Genomic DNA, 26,027 nt, shown 5'->3' on the forward strand with positions numbered 1-26,027 from the left:
TTCTTTTCCTCAGGGTCTTCACAGAGACTTCAGTGTTGAAAGTCTGTCCACCGCCTCTGCGTTGAGAGCCATGGAGCCGGTCAGCGCGCGCACACACACACACACGCAATGTTTTTGTTACATAAAGCTGAAAATACTAATGTCTTAACCTTTTCCTGCCCGTCTTTCCTATCTGTCCAGGTGTCAGACCTCCTCAGAGAGCAGCTCTTCCTGCAGTCAGAGATCGGCTCTGACCGCCACTCCTCCTACACAAACCCCTCCCCGAGGTCAGTCAGTCCAGTGAGAGAAGATCAAGGAGGAGGAGATGGCAAACAGAAGCAAGGAATGTATCGGGCATCGATTAATATAACCCCTGCGCCCCCTCCTCGACCCAACGTACACACTGAGGAAACTGAGGAGGAGGAGAGAGCCAGTGATGGAGCAGCATTAGCAGCAGGAGGAGGTGGCAGAGGAGAAGCACCAGAGGTGGAGGAAGGAGCAGCGGGGGAAGTCAGAGTGGATAGCCTGCAGCAGCTCATCAAAGAGGTAATGGTTTAAAGCAATTTATTCGAAGCCAAGATTGAGGTCAGGAAATTCATTTGCAGCTCAACTTTTTGGGATCACACTCTGGAATTCCTGCCCGACATATCGTAGCTTTCCTCTTTGTTAAGCGCGAGGACCAGCTGCCCAAACAATGTTGTTGACTCAGTGTTGCTGCTTCTGTTATTATGTTTATAGAGGAAAAAACATTTACAAATGAAGTTACAGATGCTCGTAGGTCTCACCAGAGACTGTAATTGCACTCTCGGCTTAACAATGATTAATAAATATTTATTAAAGTCAATAATAAGTCAGTAGCAAGGGGTGTGAAGTGATGCATGAATGCATTAGCAAGTGTGACGTGTGTGTGTTGTACATGGAAAACCAAACCAAATGACAACGACAACAAAACAAACAAAGCAGCGCGTGGCTTGGAGGCGGAGTAGTCACAAATCCATAGAAGGCGGTTTAAATAGTCCTTTAACATCGAGCAGGCATTCTGGACTACACACGTGTCCTGTATCTTCACATCCGGTAACAAGGAATCCAGGAGTCAGGCTACAATAGTAGATGTAAATTTAAACAAAAGTCTTTCGTTTTCTGTCTCCAACTATTCAGTTTACAGAGAAAAGCAGCAAATATCCATAAAACATTTTTTGTCCATGGAACCAAAGACCACGAACAAAAGATGTTTGTTTGTTTGTTTGTTTCCTTTGTTTCTGGCTACACAGTCAAGAGTTGAGCAACCATTGGCTCCCTATTAAATCCAGAATCTAATTCAAAATCCTGCTCCTCACATACAAGGTCTTGAGTATTCAGGCTCTATCTTATCTTAAAGATCATATCACTGTATCACCCCAAAAGAGCACTTCACTCTCTCACTGCAGGGTTACTTGTGGTTCCTGGTATATTTAAAAGTAGAATGGGAGGGAGAGCCTTCAGTTTTAAGGCCCCTCGTCTGTGGAACCAGCTCCCAGTTTGGATTCAGGAGACAGAAATACTCTCTATTTTGAATATTAGGCTTAAAACTTCTATTTTTAATAAAGCTGGATCGGGTGAAACTTCTCTTAGTTACACTGTGTCTCTTAGATACACTGAGCGTTTCTCCTTCACTCACCTTGTAGGTTCCTATCTAGATCAGATACTATGACACCATCAGGTTCCTACCTACTGCCCATCAATACGCTAAAATCATAAATCTTTGCAGTACATATAAAACACCGTATATAAAAACTGAGTCATTTTCATTTGATTTCCAACAGCGTTAGCATGGCAGATAATCTGCTGCTAGTTGCTGATTGCAGTGGGTGGAGTTGTCCTATAAACCCTTTCTTTACAGTGGCTCCACCAAGAGTTATTCCCTAAGTTTGACTCGTCTTATCTTTCATTTCATATTTCTTCTCATTTTTAGGAGATTCTTTTAAAATCGTCAGTTCTTTTCACACCTTATCTTATCCCCCTGTGCTCAACATTTCCAGAGATATAAAAGCTAGATAACAATAAAATGTTGTACTCAGTTTTCTGATTATATAAGGTGTCTTTGCATTAAAAGCTTAAATTAAAGGAGGATTCTCCACAACAATCTGAGGGATCAGGTCAAGTTTTTAAGCACTTTCACCTCTTCTGATTCTTGTTTTCCAGATTCGAGAGAGTGTGGCGCAAGAGGTGCGACGGGAGATCTTCAGCGAGCTCTTGGCTGCCGTTTCACCACGGCCGTCACCGCTACCCGCCAGGCAACCCCCCGTGTAGTCACAGCAACAGCAGAGCACCGCCCCTTTCAATCACAGCCTGAGAGACACCACTGTCTGTCTGTATCACTGTATAGCTGCGTAACACTGTGGAACACAATGTGTGTCTGGTACACTGTACGTCTCTAACACTGATGATGAAACATCACCTGTATGTGAATAGCCCCGCCCCCACCTGGTTGCATCTACTGTGGTGGTCTGGATGCTTCTTGGCTATGGCACCCAGAGACATCAACGACATCCCTTCTTCCCTTCCCAAACTGTTGTGACCAAACAGCAGACGCACCTAACTACAACCACTGCCACTTTTGCTAGTTATGCTAGTTATACTAGTATACTAGTTTGCTCACACCTGCCAGTATGACCACTACTAATCCCAGTTCTGTCAAATCTCCTCTGATCCCAGCAGGAAATCAGATGACACTAGCAGAAGACATGTTTGGATAATTGTATTTAAAGAAATCATAGAGCTGAACTGTGCAGCTGCACATAATACTAATCACAATGATCTTGTCCGTGATCACCTTCAAAGAACAATGTAAGATTACTGAATGTAACCAACTGTGGCATCAGTGTTCAAAACCTCAGCAGTTAAAGCGTTAGTTCAGCCCAGTCGGCCACAACATTAGAACCACCGCTCATCTCGGTGCAGCGAGGACGTTGTGACAAGTGCACTGCAAACACTGCCAGGATAAACTAGGCTGCACTCCACAGCCAAACAACAACAGCAGAAAAGGATTTGGTGTCAGTGTCCTGGTGCCAGATACCACAGAACATCCCGGAGTTCATGCCCCCGTGGGTCAGAGCTGTTTTAATTACAATGATGGGCACCTAAAGCAGTGTTATGCAGATGGGTTTAATGAAGTGGCCGTTGGGTATATTTCCTCTCTTCCTGCTTTATTTTTATTTTTTTAAAGCTCTTGAATTTTCTAGAACGTCTGAAATTTTTGCTTCTGTTCCACGATGAGCATTAATTTAACTTAATTTTCTGCTGATCACAGCAGTGAAAAATGAAATTTAATAAATCTGAAAGTGAAACGGCACCTTGGTTACTCTGAATTCTCCCTGGACCTTTATTGGGAATATTTTTAGTTGTTTAAAAACAAAAAAAGCAGTGAAAACTGTTTCTGGGCATTATGTATCTGAGTATTTTTAAAGTTTTCAATTTCAAAGAGCCCATGTTATGCTCATAATATAGACTCATAATTTTATTTTGGGGGATCTATTAGAATATGTTTACATAGTGTGTTTTTTTTTTTTTTTTTGTTTTTTTTTTTTACTTAAAACACATACAAATTTTTATATATTATAGATGACATCGTATTTACTCATTCTGCACATTCCTGCAGCTTCTCTTTCCACTGTCTAAACTGTTTCCAGCTACTTGTCCTCTGACAGCTGTCAGGGAGGCCAGTGTGTTAGACAGTAACAGAAGAACCGTATGAGCAACAAACATGTGAACTTTAATCTTAGTAACTTTCCAAACCTTACAAGTTCACACATAAGCTATACAACAGACCTAAAGGAAAGGTGGGGAAAAACAAGAACAACAGGGGCGCTTGAAGCATTTTAGTCCCAGGCTGTTCAGCAGTATATAAAATAATTCATGTCTGAAGAGCAGTTGCTTCTGACTTCAACTCTGTTTCACTTTGTCACATCGTGGAGCTGCTTTGTTTTTTTTTAAATCAGCTGGACGCTTTAAACATGAAGCAGCTGCTTCTAAGCCCCCTAAACAAACATTTGAAACATTTCTTTATGGTATGAACGCCACAGGTGAAACTCTTTGGTCCTATACAATGTTGGGGTGGAGCCAGAAAGTGGATATTTATCCTCAAGGAGACTTTTTTCTATTATTGAATTAGGCAGAATTGAGCCTTAAAAACAAGGAAAATGCCCTAACAACTATTAGACTGTACACTGTTAGAGACTGTAAAGATCTGCATTCCTTAATCTTTAATAATAGTGCTGAATTCTTTCCACCTTAAAATGACTCATTCCATGCACATTTCACCTTAATTGCTTAAAAAGGGTTTAAGTAGACATTTAAGAGTTTCTGATGCATCATCATCGCCTCCATCATCGTCGTCATAGTCCTCCTGCTGCTCTTCTTTTTCTGGTTGTGTGTTGCCTCCTGCTCATCAGATCATCAAAGATATTGAACAACCTAACTCCAATCACAGTACTTTTAATAATAACCCATTTTATGTTAGAGTACACTAAGTTTTGTTTATATGGATAACCTTGCTGTCATGGCCTCCAGCTATTTAACAAAACACAAACAAAAAACACAAAACAAGCATTTGTATTTGACAGCTATGGAGCTGCGAGAAAAGGTGTTTTGTTTCTCTTTGGATGAGACACCAGCAGCTAGCCCCTTTTTCCAGTCTTTGTGCAAAGCTAAGCTAAAGCATCCTGTAAAATCGAGGAGTCTTTGCTTCAAGTGTTTTTGTTTGGGTTTATTTCTTTATGTCGATCATGCTCGAGCAGGTGGAGTCAGCGTGCAAAGTCATGAGATGCTTACGTTCTAGATGACAGAGATTTCTGTAAGTTGTCATGGGGACCGTGATGATGATGTGGATGATGATGTATTGGCAAGTCAGAGGGAAGAGCTTAGCGAGATTTAGCTGCGTTGGCATGTTAGTTTCACTTGTGCAATAATGTAAACATATTTTTGATCATACGGAGCTCATCTGTGGATATCTTGTTGTGATCAATGCAAACCGCATGTCTTAATACAGATAAACCTGAAACTTGCTGCTTTTATTCTGGGAAATTTGAATCTTCTGCTTGATCACAGAAGCATTAATAACCAGTTGGCAAACCTGTTTTCTTTAGCATTAAAGCCTTTGTTTATGTGGTCGCTCAGCTTTCTCTATGTACCATTAGTTATTGATGAATACAAATGTAAATGTGGGAGCTGAATGTGTTTAAGGCATCCACGGCCTAAACATTAGGTTTTATTTTATTTTTAAGTCATGTCGTTGGCTTTATGATCTTGTCGTGATTACTTTGAACTTCCACGCATACTTGCATTAGGACTGAACTTACGTCCTGAAAGCTGATCTTTGTGTGTATGGACGTATGTCCTTTGTCTTTGGAAACAATATATCTAAGGTCCAAGGTGCACTCCCTAGTCATGTGAAGCTTTCAGCAACATTTAGCATCAACATAATCATTGAGCACGTGGCTCAGATGTTGTCATGTGGCATAAATATTTAGTCCAGTCCAAACTGGTATGAATTAAACTGGTATTTGTCCTTTGATTCTCTTCAGACTTTACTGAATTTGTGTTTGCAGAAAACGTTCTCTCTGTGCTCGCTGATGAGAAATCCTTCACACACTTCTAATTCATTTTAATGTCGGACTGTGGGTGTCTACTCATTTCTGTTAATGTCTAATAATGATTATGTGTATTTTGTACTGATGTCTTAAATGGGATGCAAGGAGGGGACACTATAGAGATGAGAAAATAAAGATGTATTTATTTTCAGTACAGAGGAGTGGTGTACCGTGTGTTTGTGTGTGGACCTCAGAAGGATCCCATAAATACTCGATATTTAGACAGACAAGCTGAAAATTTGCCTGACAAAGACAATATTTTTGTAATTTTGCCACCAGCACAGTGGATTTGAAAACAAACAATTAAGATGTGATTGAAGTGTAGGAAATCAGCTTTACTTTGGGGATTGTTTTTTAAGATTTGCATAAATTGTTTGGGAATTATGCTTGGGAATTCCAGTTGGAACCAGGCAACTTGTGTTTACTAACACTGTGACTGCTGATAGAAGAAGCAGGATAAATTCTGAAGTGTACAGGGCTAAACCCTGTGCTCAGATTCAGCCAAACTCTATAGACAGCACTTCAGTGTAAATGGATGATGACCCAAAGCATGCTGAAAAAAAAAACAAGTTTCTCAGTGGAAAGCAATGGGATATTCTTTAATGCCCAAGTCAGTCACCTGATCTCAACTCGGATTGTGCTATTTATTTATTAAATACAAAACTAAATGCAGAAAGACCCAAAAATAAGAAACAACTGGAGGAGACTGCAGTAAAGGCTGAGCAGAGCTTCTCAAAGGAAGAAACGCAGCATCTGGTGATATCGAGAGGATTTACTAAAGGACAGATAGTTTTGTTTAAAAGATTGTGTTTAAAAGTATTGATTCAACTTCTTTAATCAAGTAGAAGAAAATCAATAAAATCAGGCTGTGAAATGTAATCTGAGTAGGAAAGTAAAAAGTAGGTCTTTGACAGACATTTCTACCAGCTGTTTCTGTGCAAACTAACTGAACGTCATATTATTTTAATATGATAATTATAAAGTAATACTACTTCAAGGCAACGCAAACTTTTTTTTAAATTTGAATACCCATTAATTACATACCATCGTATTCTTTCTGATATAAAATTACTTTCTTTCCTCCATCACAAAACGAGGCTGCGATGGCCGGGAATCGAACCCGGGTCAACTGCTTGGAAGGCAGCTATGCTTACCACTATACCACCATCGCTGTAAACACATCTGGAATCAGGCTTCTGTTGAGTCGTCAGTTTATATGGGTGTATACAAACAGCAGGAAGAGAAGAAGCATGACCAAAAATGTGTTTTGTTAGAAACCACAAGATTGTTTATCTTCTGTCAAATCCTACTAATCTTGCAGAGCTCCCTCACCAAAGTTTTGGGTTTTTTTGTTTTTGTTTTTTTTGCCTGAATGTGAGGAATTAATTGGGATTCAGCAGGTGGAGGAACTCAAAGGTTGGTTGTAGTGGCTCAGCTCAGAGGGGAAAAGAATCACTACTCAATCATTTCTAATGTGAGCTTCAAGAGATTTTCTTTGCATACAAGCTGCGACCAGGCGTTTAGGTTCAAATCACTTTGATGTCTTAAGGCCTGCAGTGCTGGGGAATTTAAACTTCCCTCAAATATGTTAAACATAAGGTAACGGGCCTGCTGTGAAAATGAAAGGAGTAAAAAGTACAGATATCCATGTTAACATTTAAGGAGTAAAAGTTAGAAGTTATCAGAAAAATAAAAAGTCAACGTGTAGGTACCTGAAAATTCTACTTAAGCACAGTAACTAAGTATTTGTATTTCGTTGCTTCCCACCTCTGATGTCCATGGGTTCTTGACTTCAAGTAGTCATTGACTGCAAAGGATTCCTATCCTTATGTTTAAAATGACGTTAGTCTGTTTAATTTGAGACTGAAACTGGGCGCTGTGTATATAAAAATCGATGTACTTCCTAGGGATGTTAACCTGCTATTGACAATGTGAGTCATTCCCATCACCTGGCCGACAACTGAAACCTCTGTGAGACCTTGCCCCACCCCGCCATCATGTGAGCTGTTGATGTCACATAAATGTGAATAGACTTAAACAGTGGATGCCGTAGACGTGTCCACAAATGCAACACAGGAGGACAAGACTCAGAGGCACACCTGCAACACCTAAGAAAGGACACGCTTCCCAGGATCCCAGTGTTCACATTTTGGACAATGACAATTGGTTTAAGAGAACAGTAAATGAGGCCGTGTATGTCCACTATGATCGACCATCTTTGTGGGTTATGACACCTCCAAAGGGACAGCCCTCCCTAGAAAACTAGACAAAACTAGACAGTTGATCTATAAATGACAAAGCCTCTTGGATGATAAGTGAAACAACCTTTTTTCCACCTTAATCTTTCCATGGCCAACTCAATCACCTGATATCAGCTAAGTAGATTGTGCTATTTAGTTATTAAATACAAAACTAAATGCAGAAGGACCCAAAAATAAGAAACAACTGGAGGAGACTGCAGTAAAGGCTGAGCAGAGCTTCTCAAAGGAGGAAACACGGCATCTGGTGATATTGAGAGGATTTACTTAAGCACAAGTACAGATAGTTTTGTTTAAAAAGTACTGATTCAACTTCTCTGCTCAAGTAAAAGAAAATCAATAAAATCTTTTTACAATAAATTGTTATTTTACTTTGAATACCCATTTATTGTATACTATCGTCTTCTTTCTGACATTAAACAGGTTTGTTTTCCTCCCTAATTGCTCTGTCACAAAATGAAGCTGCGATGGCCAGGAATCGAACCCGGGTCAACTGCTTGGAAGGCAGCTATGCTTACCACTATACCACCATCGCTGTAAACACATCTGGAATCAAGCTTCTGTTGAGTCATCAGTTTATATGGGTGTATAAAAACAGCAAGAAGTAAAGAAACATGACCAAAAGTTGGTTTTGTTAGAAACCACAAGATTGTATATCTTCTAATCTTGAAGAGCTCCCTCACCAAAGCACAGGCCTTGGTTGGGAAATAAACAGATGTGGCAAAAGCAAAGACATTCTTTAGTTAAAAATACAGATACTTGTGTTAAAGTTAAGTACCGATCAATTGTTTTACTCAAATAAAAGAAAATCAGTAAAATCAGGCTGTGAAATGTACTCCGTGTAAGAAAGAAAAAACTAGCTCTTTGAAGGACATTTCTACCAGCTACTGTTGTGCAAAGCTAACTAAATCTCATGCTATGTTAATATATAACAGTAAAATAATGTGAACACAACTCAACACATTTTTTGTTTTTTGTTTACCTGAATGTGAGGGACTAAGTGGGATTCAGCAAGTGGAGGAACTCTAATGCTGTGGTTGTAGTGACGTGGCTCAGTTCAGAGGGAAAAAGAATCACTACTCACAATCATTTCTAATGTGAGCTTCAATAGATTTTCCTTGCGTACAAGCTGCGACCAGCTGACCTGCTGCTCTTTGTGAATTTACACAACTGAATCCCACAAAATGTAAGATGTTTCATGAGATATCCTAGTTGACTTCCATTCCCTATTATACCGTCTTTATAGACAGTATAAAGTTAGTGGAATTCTGTGAATCAATCATAAACTTACATTTAGATGAATCTCTGCTACCTTTTATGTAACGTAAATATGACCATGAGCACCACAGCCTCTGTGCCCCAGTCACACACACTGTTCTTTACTTTAAATCCCATTACTGCTAGCTAACATGTTTATCCTGCACTCAACTGCTAACACAAAGTTAGTATACTTAAGTTTGTTTTCCTGGACTGTTTCACAACTTCATATCATATACAAAGCTAATATGCCATTCAAAAAAAAAAAGAGGGCCTTACATGCAGGTTTTAAAATTTCCACTTTATCAAATACCGCTGAGCAGTACTTGCCTTTTGGTATTCTTCCTGTCTTCTCTTCCTTACATTGCTCTCCATCTCTGAGTGAACTTAACTCTTATTATTTTCTCTGCCAGTTTTACCGTTAGCAAGTGTGTGTTTGCGTGTTGAGCTTTTATAAATTTTGTGTTTGAACTGAAACACGTTACTCCTTTTATGCTCCTCTTTAGTAGTGCTAGCTAGATGCTTAAGTACCGCGGAGACTACGTCATCGTCGGGGGCCTTTTAAACCCGAGCACACTGCTATAAATAACTCAGAAACTATGTGTTTTTTCCTCTTTCATCTCTGTATGCAAAAGAGTGATGGATACACCAACAGGGTTGTATTTTATGTGTTATTATTCCCTCCGTTTAGGCTCAAATCGTTTTGATGTCTGAAGGCCTGTGCTGGAGAATATAAACTTCCTTCAAATATTTTAAACATAAGGTTTAAAATATTTATTTAATAGGATTGGGGCCACTGGGAAAAAAAGTGCGCACGTCTTTTTTTCTTCTTTTCCAGAATTCTGAGGAAAAAAGTCAACTGTTTACAGTTGTTGTCTTGTTTTCAAGCAACTGGCCCGTACTTACTCAATTGTACACACACAAAAGAAGTTTGTGTGTGTACAATTGAGGACATGAAAATTAAAAAACAACAACAAAATGAAACAATAAATGAACAAATTTCATGTGTACAAAAGGCCATGTGTGTTTATTTTATTTTATACACTTTATTTCTTGTGTTACAACTTTATTTATAAATGTTAAATCCTGAAACAAAGTTAAACTGGAAAAGAAAAATAACAACAACAAAAACAGTAAACCAAACTTCACAAGCTGCGTTTATTGTGAAATCCGGAAGCGATCTGTCACCCGGAAGTAATGTTGGTTATTATAGGAAGTTTTCCGCCAGACGAACGACAGTGATTTAAGGAAAGCCGGGAAATTGCATGGTAAGGACATTAAAACCCAAACAAAGCAATTTAGCTGGACAGACCTTCTGTCAAAGTGTTAAGGAAATCAAATCTTAAAGGTTTTAGTGACAGCAAATAGTAGCGAGAAGCTTAGATCGCAGTAGCCGAGACAGCATTAGCACACAAGCTAACTTTAGCTCAGCTTAACACACATGGCGATAAAACTGAGGAGTTGATTTGAAAAGACGTTTTAGTAACGCGTGGTGTTGCCGTTTCAAGAAAACTTCCCAAAATGTGTTTAATCGGCTATTAAGACGTACAAACTTGATCATTTGGTAATATTTACCTCAGGAAATGCCCAGTTATCATATTGTTACCTCTTCCGTCCGTTGGCAATGAAATTTTTTGACTCTCAGTACGGCGATTAAACATTACCAGGAAGTCATCGTCCCTCTTATTTTATCGTTAATCACTTACAAAACGGCTAATATACAGTAAATGTATCCTTTGTTCTGCATTGAGTATTGGTGATTTCATGTAAAGTTTATCTGGAGCAGACTAATGTCAGATCAACAAGTCTGTAAACCGAGTCTTTCGTAGAAATACGTTAATCGTGTCAGAGTACTATGTCAGAAAGTCTCATAAAATCTTATTAACTCATCAACATGTTTTTTTCCTAATGTAACGGGGTTTGTAGAAAAAAATTTTTCTTTAATTAAAACCTGCATTTTTCCTATCAAAGTGAATGTCTTAGTTGTCTTTTTTCCTCCCTTCCAGGTATGGACTCTGCAGACAGAAGTCGAAGTCCCAGTCCTGCACAGAGAGAAAACAGTGGTGAGTAAATGCTGCTGTGAACCCTACACTTAATGTTCTTGTAATAAGAGTCGCTTTAATCTCCATCCGTTATACTTGAGCAATACGGTGCTGCAATCATTAGCTGTCACCTCACAGCAAGAAGGTCCTGGGTTTGAATCCAGCAGCTGGGTCTTTCTGTATATTTTCTCTGTACCCCTTGCTGGGAACTCTGGTGTACTTCCACCCGTTAGACCTGATTTAGATTTCTGCGGTGAACCTTTGTAGCGCTAACGACATAATTTACGTGTTGTGTTTGTGCTGGTACATTAAGTCTAAATTAATGTGTGGGTGTGTGTACATGTTTTTCATTCGGTACCAGTTGATATAAACAAATAAAATACACGGACCTTTTCCCTCCAGTTTTGTAGTGGTCATTTTTTTTAAAGGCAAATATATTTGTCTCAAGTTTTTCATCTTCTTTGTACATTCCTACACGTCCATTTTAAAAGTTTTGGCAATTTCCCATCAGGAATTTGCTGACATTTGTGAGTCCTTATATTGATGCTATAATTATTATCTGTTATGTTGAGATGATGATTGTTATTCTCTCACTGATAAATTCAAAAACTGCAGTGAAAAAGTAGCCTGAAATGCATGAGAAGAATCTATTGGTGCAACATGTAATTAGGTTGCGCTGTAGGGTGCATGGTACGAATGGTAACAGATAGATGTGCGTTTTTGTGGTTAGCTGGTGTCCATTTTATTTGTTTAGTTGTTTGAGTGTCCTTCACCTACGTGGCCACCAGACATATGGATTAACAAGTTTCGCAAAGTTTGCGGTTATGACGTAGCTATTGAATAGTCATAGTCCAAAGCATAGGTCTCCGGTTAGCCCTGTGAGAGACTGGTGACCTGTTCGATGTCTACCCTGCCTTCTGCCCCAAAGTATCCCTAAATTGGGTAAGTGGAAGAAGAAGGATATATTGAATGGATATACTAATACTGCTCTTGATCTGTTTTTCTCTTTGCAGGACCTTCAGAGAATGAGTCTAGTCCAGCATCGGGCAGACCCCAGCAGGCTGGCTCAGTTGAAAGAAGCCCCAATGAGCGACGGTCCCCTCAGCCAAGTCCTGTGGACCGCAGGCCCTCCAGGAGCCCATCCTCAAGCAGTTCAGACAGCAGCAGCAGCAGTGATGAGGATGAACATCATTCATCAGCACTGAGAAAGATTCGAAGCAGCGTGGCTCAGATCAAAGTAAGAAATGTGGCTTTTACTAGTCTGTCACATTTCATAATGTACAGACTACTACGGTAGAAATGGAAGAATCGGGTGCTTTCAGACAGTTACAGAGGGTGAAACATATGCTGAAAGCCTTTTTTTATATTTCTAAATATATATATTGTATATTATAATTCCTCATCAATCAAAAATGTTGAGTTTGGAGTGAGAAACGCCATTAGTAGTAGGTAGAGTAAGTAAGTTGATTTCCCCAACTATACCGAACAATAGTTGAGATTCACGGCAGTAATAAAAATTATCCAGCCAAAACAAGAAATTCAGAAACACCAAAATCTTAAAAAGTTAATGCAGTCAGATGCTTTGGTCAACGGAGTTTAGTGATCCATGTTATGTTTTAGATACTGTCCAAAGAAGAGTTCAGGAACTGACAGTATTTATTCAGTTGGTGTATTTTTGTGTGGAAATGGGAACTGAAGCATTTTGTTACTATTCTTGCCTAAAAGTGATCTTGAATGTCAGAATAGTTTTGAATAAAGTACCTGAAGAAGAGGCTTATTTACTTGATTATGTTGCATTTGAAAATGTGGCTGTGCATTAGTCTGCACGTTGCACAGTAGATTATTCAGGCTGCAGTTCTGGACAGCTGGTGTGAAAAACTGCTTGGTCTGAAGAGATGGTTACCATGAGAACAGGACCCAGTTTAAGCTTGAGGCACCGATGTAAGACACAGTAGCATGTTTAGTGTCAGCTGGCCTGATTTATGAGTGCATCCAGTGAAGAAGACACTGAATAAAGATTTAACTTGTTGACTGACAGAATCACAAATCAAAGAGGACTTTGTTTCCATTACTGTCAGCTTAGACACGAGCTCCCCAGGTGCATACAGGCTTTTACTTGATGCAGGACCTGAGGCAGACCGACTTCACATTGCTGGGTTGTCTCTCTTTTTCAGCTCAACTCAAACTTTTAAAAATGACAGCTTGGTTTTGTGCTGCTCTGGTGTTCTCCGTGTTGTCCAAATCATTCTTGCATTCAGATTGTTCCAAATCATTTTAACACATGAAAACTTAAAAAAAATAATGCTGTCACTGGGCTTATTTGTTGTTCCAGAGATCAAGATCAAGATCCAAAGAGCAAGACAGATCCAGGTCCAAGGAAGAAGATCGGTCCAGATCCAGGGATACGGACAGATCCAGATCCAGAGAGAAAAATAGATCCAGAGAAAGAGACAGAAACAGATCCAGGGAAAAGGACAGATCTACATCTAGAGGGAGGGCGAGATCAAGATCAAGATCCAGAGGACAGGACAGGTCGAGATCCAGAGGAAGAGAGAGGTCGAGGTCAAGAGGACGTGACAGATCCCGATCCAGGGAGAGGGACCGTTATGACAGAAGACGTTATGCACGGTAAAGGCAGCTTTTGTGATTGGCTTGTGTTCATTTTAGCACCGATGTGGCCCTTAGTCCATATGGGTTAACAAGTTATATATATATACATACATACATATTAGGGCTGTACGATATATATCGGATGACGATATAAAAGCATCTATTGTTTCATTTTACACTATCGTTTGTTTCGTGGTGTCACAAAACAAAGTTTACGGCAATATTTTTTCATGGTTTTGATGGTCACTGTAGTGGCTATATTAATTTCTTAAAGTTCTCTCTTTCTCTTATATTTAATATAACCACACTACGGACGGACAAGCGGCTGTTTTTATGCGTTGTCGTTAGCAACAACAACGGTAGCACGTCTGGTTGTTTATTTTCCACATAAACCTTTCACAATAAAGCTCAAGATCCTGTTGAGACATTTCAAAATAAACGGAATAACATGAAAGAGTATGTAGAGTGTTTTTACGGATGAGAAGTAAAAAAGAGCCGCCAGGTGCTAAAAAATAAACCTTAGACTCAAACGTTAGAACAGGCTTTTCCTCGCAGCACGCCGTGTAATAAATGCTCACAAAGAAAACGGTGGCCGTTACAACTTATGTCTAAAAATGTATAGTTTCATGAATCAGTTAAAACACTCGACTACACGACGCCCAGCTGGAAACACTTCACGCATGTCGAGCTGCCCGAGATTCACAGAACTGACAGAAAATGTTAAATTTTTGTGATTTATATTCGATATCGGACGATGGATGTCTTATATCGGGATATGAGATTTTGGTCAGATCGCACAGCCCTATTAGACATTAGATTCCCAGCTGCTTGGCAACTTTTATAAATCCTGCTAAAACGAAAACTTTAAAAATCCAATTCAGCATAACGGTGTTGATATGATTTGGTTTCTCTGGATTAATCAAGTCATATTCAGACCTGAGAGTTTTTTCTTTTAAAGAAAAGTGTTACTTAAATAAGTAACCTGCTCCTTTGTTTCTTCTTTGCTGCAGGGATCGCTATGATGATCGGCGCGATGACAGAGATGGCCGTTTTGACCGACGAGCCAATCGAGAGGCTGATTCAGATCACAGGAGGCGGGGTCGCTCCGCTTCCCCTCTGGCTGACAGGGGACCAGCTGCGGCCAATGAGCCGCCAGTCAAAAAGAAAAAGGAGGAGCTTGATCCAATCCTGACGAGGACTGGAGGCGCTTATATTCCTCCCGCTAAGCTGCGCTTGATGCAGCAGCAAATCACTGACAAGAGCAGGTAAGAGAGCATTTCAGTACTTTAATCCTATACACTAAGATTAGAAAGTGTCACTGGAAGCTGCAGTCCAAGTCCAGGTGTGAATGTTTTGAAATGTTTATACACTAGAAGTGTTCAAACACTTTTTTTCTTTTTATTCTGTTGTGATACTTGGACACATCACCATGCCAAACTATAAACTGTTCCTGCACCTAACTGCATAACAGACAGTAGTAAAACAAATCAGATTAGTTGCATTCATTACAAATGTACCTGCAGTAAAACTGCAGTTTAAAAAAAAAAAAGCTGTTTATTTAAAGAACTGCATGTAATTGATGACACCCTGTCTGTTATACAGCCTGGCCTATCAGAGGATGAGCTGGGAAGCTCTAAAGAAGTCCATCAACGGTCTTATCAACAAAGTCAACGTATCCAACATTATCAACATCATCCAGGAGCTGCTGCAGGAAAATATCGTCAGGGGAAGGTGAACACACACACACACACACACACACACACACACACACACACACACACACACACACACACACACCAATGAGACGTCAGTGTTAGATTTTCAATGACCTTTGAAGTCAAATGGAGTTTGTTGTATCTGTCGGATGAGAGTGAAAATGCATTCATTCGTGTACATTTTACGATAAGGCTTTGTGCAGCAGAGGCCTGTAATTTTTGCACAGACATCAAACACCTTATTAGCTTCAAGTTTCCAGATTAGCGTGATTGATTAAAGAGAGTGAAAAAAGACCTTCGTGACTGACGCACTCCCTGTAACTGCTTCTTTGCCTGTCAGGGGACTGCTGGCTCGCTCGATACTGCAGGCTCAGACGGCCTCTCCCATTTTCACTCATGTCTACGCTGCTGTCGTTGCCATCATCAACTCAAAGTTCCCTCAGATCGGAGAGCTGATCCTTAAACGTCTCATCCTGACTTTCAGGAGAAGCTACCGCCGCAACCTCAAGGTACCCATCTGTCTGTCGCCGTTGATTAGTGATCCACAAACAGTGATAGTGAAGTGTTACTGTCACACGTAGATGCCCAGATACTTATAACATCTGAACATTGTAAACAAGATCATCTGACCAATACACACTGCAGCACTTTAGAAACTTATTGAGGCTGGATGACCCTGTGCGCAGTCTGTTTCACTTCCAAAGGCTCACTTTTGTGTTTTGATGGACGGTGACTTTAGGAAAATTACAGCAGAAGACAAAACATTAATAACACCTAACAGTCATCTTCATGTCATTCTTCTCATAAAGACAAAGAATAAGATGCCTCCAAATGATGCACCTGTCATTCTGGTATTAAAAATATAACTTTTTATATCTTGCCACTGCTAAACACAGTGACTCATGAATAGCATATCATATATAAATCACAGATGCTGCATGTGGAGGAGATGATCTGATTAGATATTAGAGCACCTTGCTGCTTTCATTTGCATATTAATGACTAAAATTGATTACTTTGGAAACTTCTGTCTACAGTATTATAACAAACAGCAAGCGCTGTGAGCATGTGTGTTATGGTGGGACATGAGGCAGTTCAAATGTCTGTTTGACCTTCATCAGTTGGACTTTGCATATTCTACTTTTTATGCTTGTTTTTGCGTATTACTGGAGTAAGAGGCTAAAAATAGGCCTCCTTTTCTGTTTATTAATTTGAGAATAGGTTTTGAATGAGAATCAGTCTGAATCTAAAAGTCCTTTCTCAAGTGACAGAGGTGGAAATGTTCCAATTTGAGCAGACTGATGCCGCATGTGTCCAAATTACTGAGATAAAAAAGAAACTGGATCTAAATAAGAGAAATAACTGGCAGTGCTGGAAGCTTGTGAACGCAGTCCAGAGTGTGTTTCTACCTGCTGTGGATAATTTTAGTATGATCTCTTGAAGGCTTGAACAATCTGTACAAAATTAAATTGTCTGTAACAAATACAGGCAGAAATGTCTTTTTTATGACACTGATATTAAATGTGTTTGAGTAATTATCAGCAGTAGTCATGCATTAAAATCTGCATCTTGTTTTCTAGCAACAGTGCCTGACCGCGTCGAAGTTCGTGGCTCATCTCATCAACCAGAACGTGGTAGGTCCCGATTTCAAAGTTAAATACTGACCGAGGGCTCGAGGGTTGATGTCCAGATTCTAATTGGGTGCGTGCTTTTTCTGTCCCTTTCTGCTCTGATGTCACTCGCCTTCAGGCCCACGAGGTTTTGTGTCTGGAGATGCTCACTCTGCTGCTCGAGCGTCCAACTGATGACAGTGTGGAGGTCGCCATTTCCTTCTTGAAGGAATGTGGTCTCAAGCTGACCGAAGTGTCCCCTCGAGGAATCAACGGTACGCTGAAGCAGCAGCTTTATAACTGTCTCTTTCTTCGTGGTGGGAGGTGATGGTGTAGGCTGAGCTCTTTAATTAGAACAACAAATGATAACAACTTAAAACTTTAAATTGCAGCCATTTCAAACATGGCTGAGCCCTGAAAACTGGAGAATTTACTTTTGCCTTTGTGTTTTCACACAAAAAAGTGGCGTTTTCTTGCTTCATTACAACAGTATTAACTGCTAAGAGACTTTATTTCTCCTCGCGTTGTCATCTCTTTTCTCTTGAAATACTTGTGAGAATTAATTTTTCTGAATTTCAGAATTCAGAAAGTTTATGCACATTCTCCCTGTTTCTCTTTCCAGCCATATTTGAGCGTCTTAGGAATGTCCTCCATGAGTCGACCATTGACAAAAGGGTCCAGTACATGATAGAGGTGATGTTTGCTATCAGGAAGGATGGTTTCAAAGATCATCCAGTAATCCCAGAAGGCCTGGATCTGGTGGATGAGGATGACCAGTTCACTCACATGCTGCCGCTAGATGACGAATACAACCCCGAGGACATCCTCAGTAAGACCTGAGGGAGAGTGGGAGGAAGGGAGGAGTCATGGGACTTTTCAGAAATGTTTACACAGTCTTTGTGTGTTTGTTCACTTAGATGTATTTAAGATGGATCCAGACTTCCTGGAGAATGAGGAAAAATATAAAACTCTTAAAAGAGGTAAGAAATCATCACACTCTGAACTGTCCAATCACCTGTCTGCTCGTTTACAGCTTAACCAAAGTTTGATGGTGCATCATTTCAGATATCCTGGATGAGGGTAGCAGCGATTCAGGGGAGGAGGGAGATGGCAGTGATGATGACGACGATGATGAGGAAGATGAGAATGAGGAGGAAGGAGATGGTGAGACAAATACGTTAATCTGCTGAGGCTTTCTTGCCTAAAAGAGTCAGTCTGCTTTTTTTGATTGTTTTTAAACACTTGGCCTGTGAAAACAGTTGTATTGATATCTGACAAAATAACACAGTGATATTTATTTTAAACATCACAAATAATAAATAGTTAGACTAAAGACTTTTTTGAGAGATGGTATCATGAAATAACCCCCAAGTCTGTTCCATAATAAATTATTTTTACATTTTCAGAAATATAATTTATAAGCTTGAAAATGGAGGGAGATTCTGACTCCAGGGCTGTAAGCAAAGACAAATATCTAGGGCAATATAGCTTGATGTTCAGCCCAGATTCAGCTTTAGTGTAACCAGCTAACAGAACTGTTGTACTGAGGATCTTTCTGTAATTTCCAATTATCTGTCATGCCTTGGACAGTCCAGATTATTTTCACTTTTAAGGCTTTTTTTTCTCCAAACACAGCAGAGCTCTGTAAAAGGAGTTGGCCAGCTTGCTGAGAAATTTGTTTGGAGTTTTTTGCCTCCAGACTTTCATCGAATGGCTGTTTTTTGCTGTTCCAATTAGCTGCCAGTAAAAGCAGCGGAGTAATTTTTTTTAATACATTTTTTTCCTGTGACTGCATTACACTAAAAGCATTAGCACTAACTAAATATAGTTCTGAGTACAGCAGCTACAGGAGAACGGACAGTAAAGCATTTAAAAACATAACATCATGAGTCAATGAGCATTTTAGGCGCTGCTATGCTGTCGTTTTTTTCCTGCCCAGGAGTGACTATATCTAAACAAGAGTGTGCTAGCAACCTTCATCCATAAACTGTATGGGTGTTACACAAACAGAAATACTTGCTAGTTAATTTGGTTAAATTAATTTCAGCTCCGATTAGCAAAAGTTGTTAAAAGAAAGCAAACTGCAGCTGACTATCAAACTGAAGAACCAGACCACAAATTTTTAGCCTGGACTTTATCCAAATGTATGAGTTACAAAAATAATACGTAACCTATATATGAACCGTTATTGTACCACACTGTAAATATGTCGTTTTCATGTGTGAATGTGGCCATTTTAACATGAGTCACTGACTCACTTTTGGTGGCACCTTTGATGTAACTAATACCGTTACATCAAGACAAGTAATAAGCAAGTAATTACTAAGTTTGAGTATTATTAAAAGTGAAGTGCATGCTGTGTGACCCCAATTAAACTAGATTACTTGCATCATTGGTTCATGTAAATCCTATATTGCACTAATGAACGATAATTACTCAGGTGACATTTCATTAAGAACTGATTGTGTTTACATTGAACTATTTTGATTTTTAAACATTTTTCCTGTTCTGATTTTAACACATTTAACACATCCAATCAGCTCCCTTTTAAAGATGACCTTTGTGTTTGTCTCCCTCTAAGACGAGAAAGTCACCATCTTTGATAAGACAGAAGTCAACCTGGTTGCTTTCAGAAGAACCATCTACCTCGCTATCCAGTCCAGGTACACAAACACGGTGGAACACACTCCTAAAAATACACATTCATACAGTGAGTGACGTAGTTTTCTCTGCGGGTGTTGGCAGTTATTTACAGCTCCCACTATATTTGATGGAGTTGGACTGATAATTAAGGCTGTGCATGCGTGTGTGCGTGCGTGCGTGTGTGCGTGTGCGTGCGTGTGTCTTTCTGAGGACCTGTTTGAATTTAAAACCTTAGGAGGGAGGACTCTGACTAATCCTCCCTTCAAAAAGCCTGTTCAAGGCTGGTTAAGAGTTTAGTGCTAGGAAATGTATTAGGCCACAGAGTGCGCTCACAAAGACAGCTATAGAAACCTGTGTATGAGCAACCTCGTTACCATGGTTTCACTGAAGAACGGTTCACAAGCTTGGACAACAGGATGAAAAAGTGAAGCCGATTGATTAAACGACACAAACAGAAACACACCAGCATGAGCTCACAATTGTACACCTGTGATCGATTGTTTGATTGATTAATAGATTGATTGTTTTTGCAGCTTGGACTTTGAGGAGTGTGCTCACAAACTGATTAAGATGGATTTCCCGGAAAGCCAAACGGTGAGTCCACAAACAGACTTACACTGAAAACGCACAATTGTAAAGTTTCATCGCTGTGAGTTTGTCCACAGAGGATTAATCTAAAACTATCGTGATACTGAAGTTTGGGTGAAAACTTGGCGTGCATCCTTTGATGGCTAGCTGTTGAACACTCAGCTAGCCATCAAAAATGAGAATTGAGCTGAAACCGTGGGGTTTTGCACCGTCAAAGGCAGCCGCGGGTTTCTTTCTATAATACTGGACTTTTTTTTTCTACGAGGGTTTGAACTTTGTCTTTAAATAAGAGAGAAAAGTGTGAAAATGTTCATGCCTGTCAGAAAAATGTTTAAAGTGTGTAGTGAGGGGTTTTACAGCCTTAAAACATCTATAATAATTGTAAAAAGAAAAAAACAAGTTGGCCACTTTGTGGATTTCACCTATCGCAGGTTAATTTTGGAACGCAACTCGAGGGACCACTGTAATCGTTTTTGTGTTCCTGTAATGGAGGTTGAGCTGATAATTACGTGTAGTAGGTTTCATAGGGTGACAGGTGCAGGTCAGCTGTGTGTGTGGATGTGGTGAGAAACTCTTACAGAGGACAATCAGCTGTGTGTGTGTTTGTTTGTATCACTGTCACAACCAGTGTTTTGGTGGTCGAAACCTGTAAGAGACTGAAAAAGAAGCGTCTCGTTCTGTTAGTCATGTAATGAAAGTGATGACAGTGTGTTTATATGTACTTGTGTCTTAGGCAGCATTCTTGTCTTTTATTGTTTTAATAGTAAGAAGCTGGACATGAGATTGAACCTGACAGCATCAAGGAGCTTTTGATGGTAGTTAACATACTGTAGATGGTATACAGTCCAAAGGTTGAAAAATTACCTTTTGTTTGGCTGCCTTTGGTCCAGTGTTAAAGATTGTTATTTTCAGTCAGCCTACCAGCCTAAGAATGTTAATACTTTGAAACTTGACGAATGTGGTTTGCTCCCCTTTCCACCAAAAGTATATTTTTGGCATGCAGGCTGAAATGTTCGATCTCATATCCAGAGTAAGGTGAAGGTGAAACGTGACTGAGCTGCTGATGGAATATAAGTCTGGACCTAAACTAACCGAGATATTAAGCACTGACTCAGTTCACTGTTGAAGAAAAAAACATATTTCCATTCAATTTCACAGCTTTCATGGCAGAATTAGAAGTCTAAAGGCATCATTTGTAAATTGATCTGAACAAAAACCCAGATGATAATTCTCAGCTGGTCTGTGTTGTTTACATCGTGGTGGATTAGTAGGGCAGTCTCTAGAACTGCATTACTAGCAGGCCATACAGGTGTAAGAACCACTATAGGAGGTAAACGTAATTTTTGAAACCCTATAAATAAGCATTTGTTCCCTTACAATGGCTTAAATGCAGCATGACAGCCTAACCCCACTCACTCACAAGCTCTGATGCTACATGGAGAGAGACACTGCACCATTTCACACTGCTAAAGTGTGTGTTTTGTTAATCAGGAGAGGAAAGCTGTAATTTGTATGACGGGAAGTCTGGAACAAAGAGGAGGTGCTGTTCTGGTGAGACAGAGGAGAGAAAAAGGCATAAAAATATCTACACTGCCTAAGAGCACGCTGGAAAAGTGGTAGCAGATGAAACTAAACAAAATTTCACTAATGGGGTGGCTGTAGCTCAGGTGGCAGAGCAGGTCAGCCACTAATCAGAAGGTCGGTGGTTCGATCCCAGGCTGCATCCTGGCTGCATGCCAAATATCCTTGGGCAAGATACTAACCCCGTGTTTGCCTACTGGTGGTGGTCAGAGGGCCCGGTGGCGCCTGTGTCCGGCAGCCTCGCCTCTGTCAGTGCGCCCCAGGGCAGCTGTGGCTACAATGTAGCTTGCCATCACCAGTGTGTGAATGTGTGTGTGAATGGGTGGATGACTGAATGTAGTGTAAAGCGCTTTGGGGTCCTATGGACTAGAAAAGCGCTATACAAATGCAGGCCATTTAATGAAAATCATCCAGCAATAAAACACTTACAGTAATGTAACGAGTTGTTATTGACGGATGTTATCTTTAGATGTGTCTCCTCTGTGTCTCTGAAACAGTGCGGTCATAAATAATAAGAAACATCAGAGTGCACAGAGACCTTCTGACTACACTATCAAAAGTCTACAAATGTTAAATGAACTCCTAATAGGACCACTGACAGCTTGGCCGCAGCCTGCAAGTTGATGTGACTGCCGTAGTTTGACTGTAGTTAATGAAAGAGTTGTGTTTGTATGAACAGAAGGAGCTGTGCAACATGATCCTGGACTGCTGCGCTCAGCAGAGGACCTACGAGAAGTTTTTTGGCCTGCTGGCTGGGGTGAGACACACACACACACACACTCTTCATCTCCACAATCGTGCGAACAGTGGTGCTTTAGGGAAACCTGCTTCAAAGAGTCGGTTGTTTTCCATCTTCCCTTCATAGATATTTGTTAGGTATTTCTATTCTCTGCACGATGAATGTCACCATTTCACTGAGGTGCATATAAATCTTGTTGTGCACTTTTTAAAAGAAAAGAACAACTAAAAGGAAGTGCTCAAGCTTTTTATGTTTATTGGCCATGTGTCATGTTTACCTCAGATCTTTTTTGTTATTGTTATCTTAAGTTTCACTGTAATTAATTTAACTAAAGAGAGCATTCAACCTGATTTTGATGCGAAGCACTGCTTCTATCTGTTAACTGTGTGTGTGTGTGTGTGTGTGTGTGTGTGTGTGTGTGTGTGTGTAGAGGTTCTGTCTCTTGAAGAAGGAGTACATGGAGAGTTTCGAGGCGATATTTTCGGAGCAGTATGACACAATTCACCGACTGGAGACCAACAAACTGAGGAACGTGGCGCGACTGTTCGCTCACCTGCTCTACACAGATTCTGTGCCGTGGAGTGTAAGGACACAAAAAAAGATCCTCCCCAGCGTGACCATGAAACTCATTCCACTCTGGTTAGACCGTCTCTCTGTCTTTTGAATGTGTCTCACACAGGTGTTGGAGTGCATCAAGATGAGCGAGGACACCACAACGTCGTCCAGCAGGATCTTTGTAAAGATCCTATTCCAAGAGCTCTGTGCCTACATGGGTCTGCCAAAACTTAACCAGAGGCTGAAAGACCAGTACGAAAACCCACACTCCCACCACAGCCACGCACAACACTCAAACTGTACTTTACTAAAGCTGCTGCAGAGGCAGCCAAAGTTTTTACTCAGAAAACATTTAAATGTTAATGATATAGTCGAGTGAGGTAATAAATCAAATTTAAGGAAACGTAATTAGAAAAATGCGACTTCTTGCTCTTATTTGGCTACTGTTGCTCCTAGTGATAATTAAAGAGCCCGTAAATGAAGTAGGACGTAACAATAAATCATGACCTCTGCGTGTGTTACAGGACCCTGCAGCCGTTCTTTGAAGGTCTCTTTCCTCGTGATAATCCCAGAAACACTCGCTTCGCCATCAACTTCTTCACTTCTATTGGACTGGGAGGACTCACGTAAGGGCCACACTTCAAGAAACAGCATAAACACAGAAACATGGCTGTCACATTTTTTTACAAACAGAATCAGAAAACTTTTAGCTTAACTGTGTTAGGTTTGGAATAAACTGCACTGTAAAGTGCTTTCCTAATATATGCAATAAATAATGGTTGTTTATTCTGTTAAATTCTGCTGGCCTCAAAGTGTGGGACTCTCGCTGCATCTAAAATGTCATTGGATGATGAATGTAGCAGTTTACGTTCACACAGAAACACTGAACTCTCACATTTCTCCCACATCGTTTTCTCTCCTAGTGATGAGCTGAGGGAACATTTGAAAAACGCGCCAAAGATGATCATGACTCAGAACCAGGAAGTCGAATCATCGGACTCCTCGACATCGTCCTCGTCTTCTTCTTCGTCAGATTCCTCCTCCTCCGACTCATCCAGCGAGTCAGATTCAGACTCGTCAGACTCCTCGAGCAGCTCGGGTACGCCTGACTGAAACCTAAAGATTTACTTTCAGAAAATCACATTATTTCACTTTTATACGCAGGCACATTGTGTTATTGTCAGTTTGTTGTTCTAGCTCACAGCAGTGCTGCAGTAGTTGGGAGGTTTAATATTGTAACATTAATATAATATTCCTGTTATAAAACAACGTAGTCAGGAGTGTCTCCTTCTGTTTTATTAAACCCATGTTTGTGTTCAGTTGAATGTCTGAATTTTTACAGTTTTTCATTTATGTGAGCTGCTGCTTCAGAAAAGACAACGTGTGATTTGTTTGTTTTTTTTTCTTTCTACTTTTTGTCCTCCAGACTCGGACTCTAAACACAGGAAGCAGAAGAAGAGGAAAGGACAAAGTGATGAGGGGAGGAAGAAAACGAGAGAGAAGGACAAGAAGAAGAAATCTTCAGACAAGAAGCGAGCTGGACGCGGAGCAGACAAAGATGAGGACAGCGAGAAGCGGGCGAAGAAAGACGACAGGGGGCGCGCACATGACCCGGAGGGGCGTGAACGCGACGGCGCCCGGCGGAACAGACGAGACGACAGATCGGAAGAGGAGGAGGAAGCGGCGGTGGAGGACAGGAGACGAAAAACGGACAGGCAAAGAGATGACGGACGGGAGAGAGACAGAGGGAGGGAGAGAGAGAGGGAGAGAGAGAATGAGGCAGAGAGAGAGAGGGAGCGAGCGAGGGAGAGAGAGAATGAGGCAGAGAGAGAGAGGGAGCGAGCGAGGGAGAGAGAGAATGAGGCAGAGAGGGAGAGGGAGCGCGAGAAGCAGCGGGAGAGAGAAAGGGAGAGGGATAGGGAGAGGGACAAAGAGAGGAATAAAGAGAACAGAGACCGGAACAGAGAGAGAGATGAGAGGAGGAGGAGGAGATAAGTCTTCATCGCGGGAGCAGTGATGGACTAATGACTTTAAGTCTTTTCCCTCTGTGACCCCTCTGTACCTCAGCCCAAACTGTGGTGCTGTGGATCTGACCCCATTCTCCATTCTGTCTGTTTATTATTGATTTTTGTTGTTTTTAATGAAATACTTAATGAAAAAAAAGCCCATTAAAGTTGCATTCGATGTTTTTTATAACCTGTACCTGTTTGAACTCTTTTGACTTGTGACCCATCGCTCAACACTTTTACTGTCCTCATTTTTTCACTCTCAAAACGCAAAAGACCAAACTATGTTTTCTCTGTGCTGCCGTGCACGTTTGCAGGTCAATCTCATAACTAGCACAACAGGATTGATGAAGCATTTACACACGTTCTAGCCCTCGGAGCAAACGAAACCTCAGTAACACCGAGAGCACTGAGGGCTTTTTTATTTTACTTTATTTCATTCGTCTTTTTTTTTTAGCTGACATGTAACCTGTTATAAAAAGAAAAAGGCAACAGAACCAAACGTTTTTTAAGAGGGAGAGCAGTATTTGTGTTTACAATAAACATCTCCCTCTCGTATTGTCAGCTCACAACATGCTGATGTTTGCACTTCTCCACAAGCAGCAACAGTCTCTGAACTTTCCTGTCGTACCAGACTGCTTTCTCCTCCCTGCATTGATCCATATTATCCACCTGTGAAGGCACACGCTCAGAAAGAAATAGTTTTAATAAATGAACAGGAAAGATCCTTTTCTATTCATTCTGTCTGTGATGTGTGGGTCACTTTTTCCAGATGTCTAAAATGCGCACGCGTCACATCAAATAGTTATTTTGCAAA

The 26,027-nt window shown here is 40.5% G+C and overlaps 2 protein-coding genes across 6 annotated transcripts in view; both read left to right on the forward strand.

Moving 5' to 3' along the window:
• itprid2 (ITPR interacting domain containing 2) overlaps nt 1-5,762 on the forward strand; it is a 50,400-nt gene extending 44,638 nt beyond the window's left edge. For all 5 annotated transcript variants that reach the window (XM_082507299.1, XM_082507301.1, XM_082507303.1 and 2 more), the window contains 3 exons: nt 14-79; nt 181-525; nt 2,161-5,762. In XM_082507299.1, coding sequence (XP_082363425.1) covers nt 14-79; nt 181-525; nt 2,161-2,268 — 519 coding nt within the window. In that variant the 3' untranslated portion in view covers nt 2,269-5,762. The remainder of the gene's footprint in view (nt 1-13; nt 80-180; nt 526-2,160) is intronic.
• Nucleotides 5,763-10,269: 4,507 nt separating this feature from the next.
• cwc22 (CWC22 spliceosome associated protein homolog) lies at nt 10,270-25,404 on the forward strand. The gene is made up of 20 exons (XM_082507307.1): nt 10,270-10,389; nt 11,128-11,184; nt 12,177-12,400; nt 13,496-13,791; nt 14,784-15,038; nt 15,376-15,504; nt 15,829-15,997; nt 17,069-17,122; nt 17,238-17,373; nt 17,721-17,927; nt 18,016-18,078; nt 18,164-18,262; nt 19,680-19,761; nt 20,275-20,335; nt 22,590-22,667; nt 23,080-23,232; nt 23,329-23,456; nt 23,729-23,830; nt 24,128-24,303; nt 24,631-25,404. The coding sequence occupies exons 2-20, from the start codon at nt 11,130-11,132 to the stop codon at nt 25,197-25,199; spliced, it is 3,036 nt and encodes a 1,011-aa protein (XP_082363433.1). The 5' UTR covers nt 10,270-10,389; nt 11,128-11,129; the 3' UTR covers nt 25,200-25,404.
• The last annotated feature ends 623 nt before the right edge of the window (nt 25,405-26,027 follow it).

Source organism: Aulonocara stuartgranti (assembly GCF_965226115.1).
Source record: "Aulonocara stuartgranti genome assembly, chromosome: 16".
Lineage (NCBI taxonomy): Eukaryota > Metazoa > Chordata > Actinopteri > Cichliformes > Cichlidae > Aulonocara > Aulonocara stuartgranti.

Bases quoted from the DNA above. Each gene is read 5' to 3' on its own strand.
- cwc22 (XM_082507307.1), top strand. From the start codon at position 11,130: ATGGACTCTGCAGACAGAAGTCGAAGTCCCAGTCCTGCACAGAGAGAA. The intron at 13,792-14,783 runs GTAAAGGCAGCT...TCTTTGCTGCAG, and splicing joins GACAGAAGACGTTATGCACG to GGATCGCTATGATGATCGGC. The intron at 17,374-17,720 runs GTACGCTGAAGC...TTCTCTTTCCAG, and splicing joins GTCCCCTCGAGGAATCAACG to CCATATTTGAGCGTCTTAGG.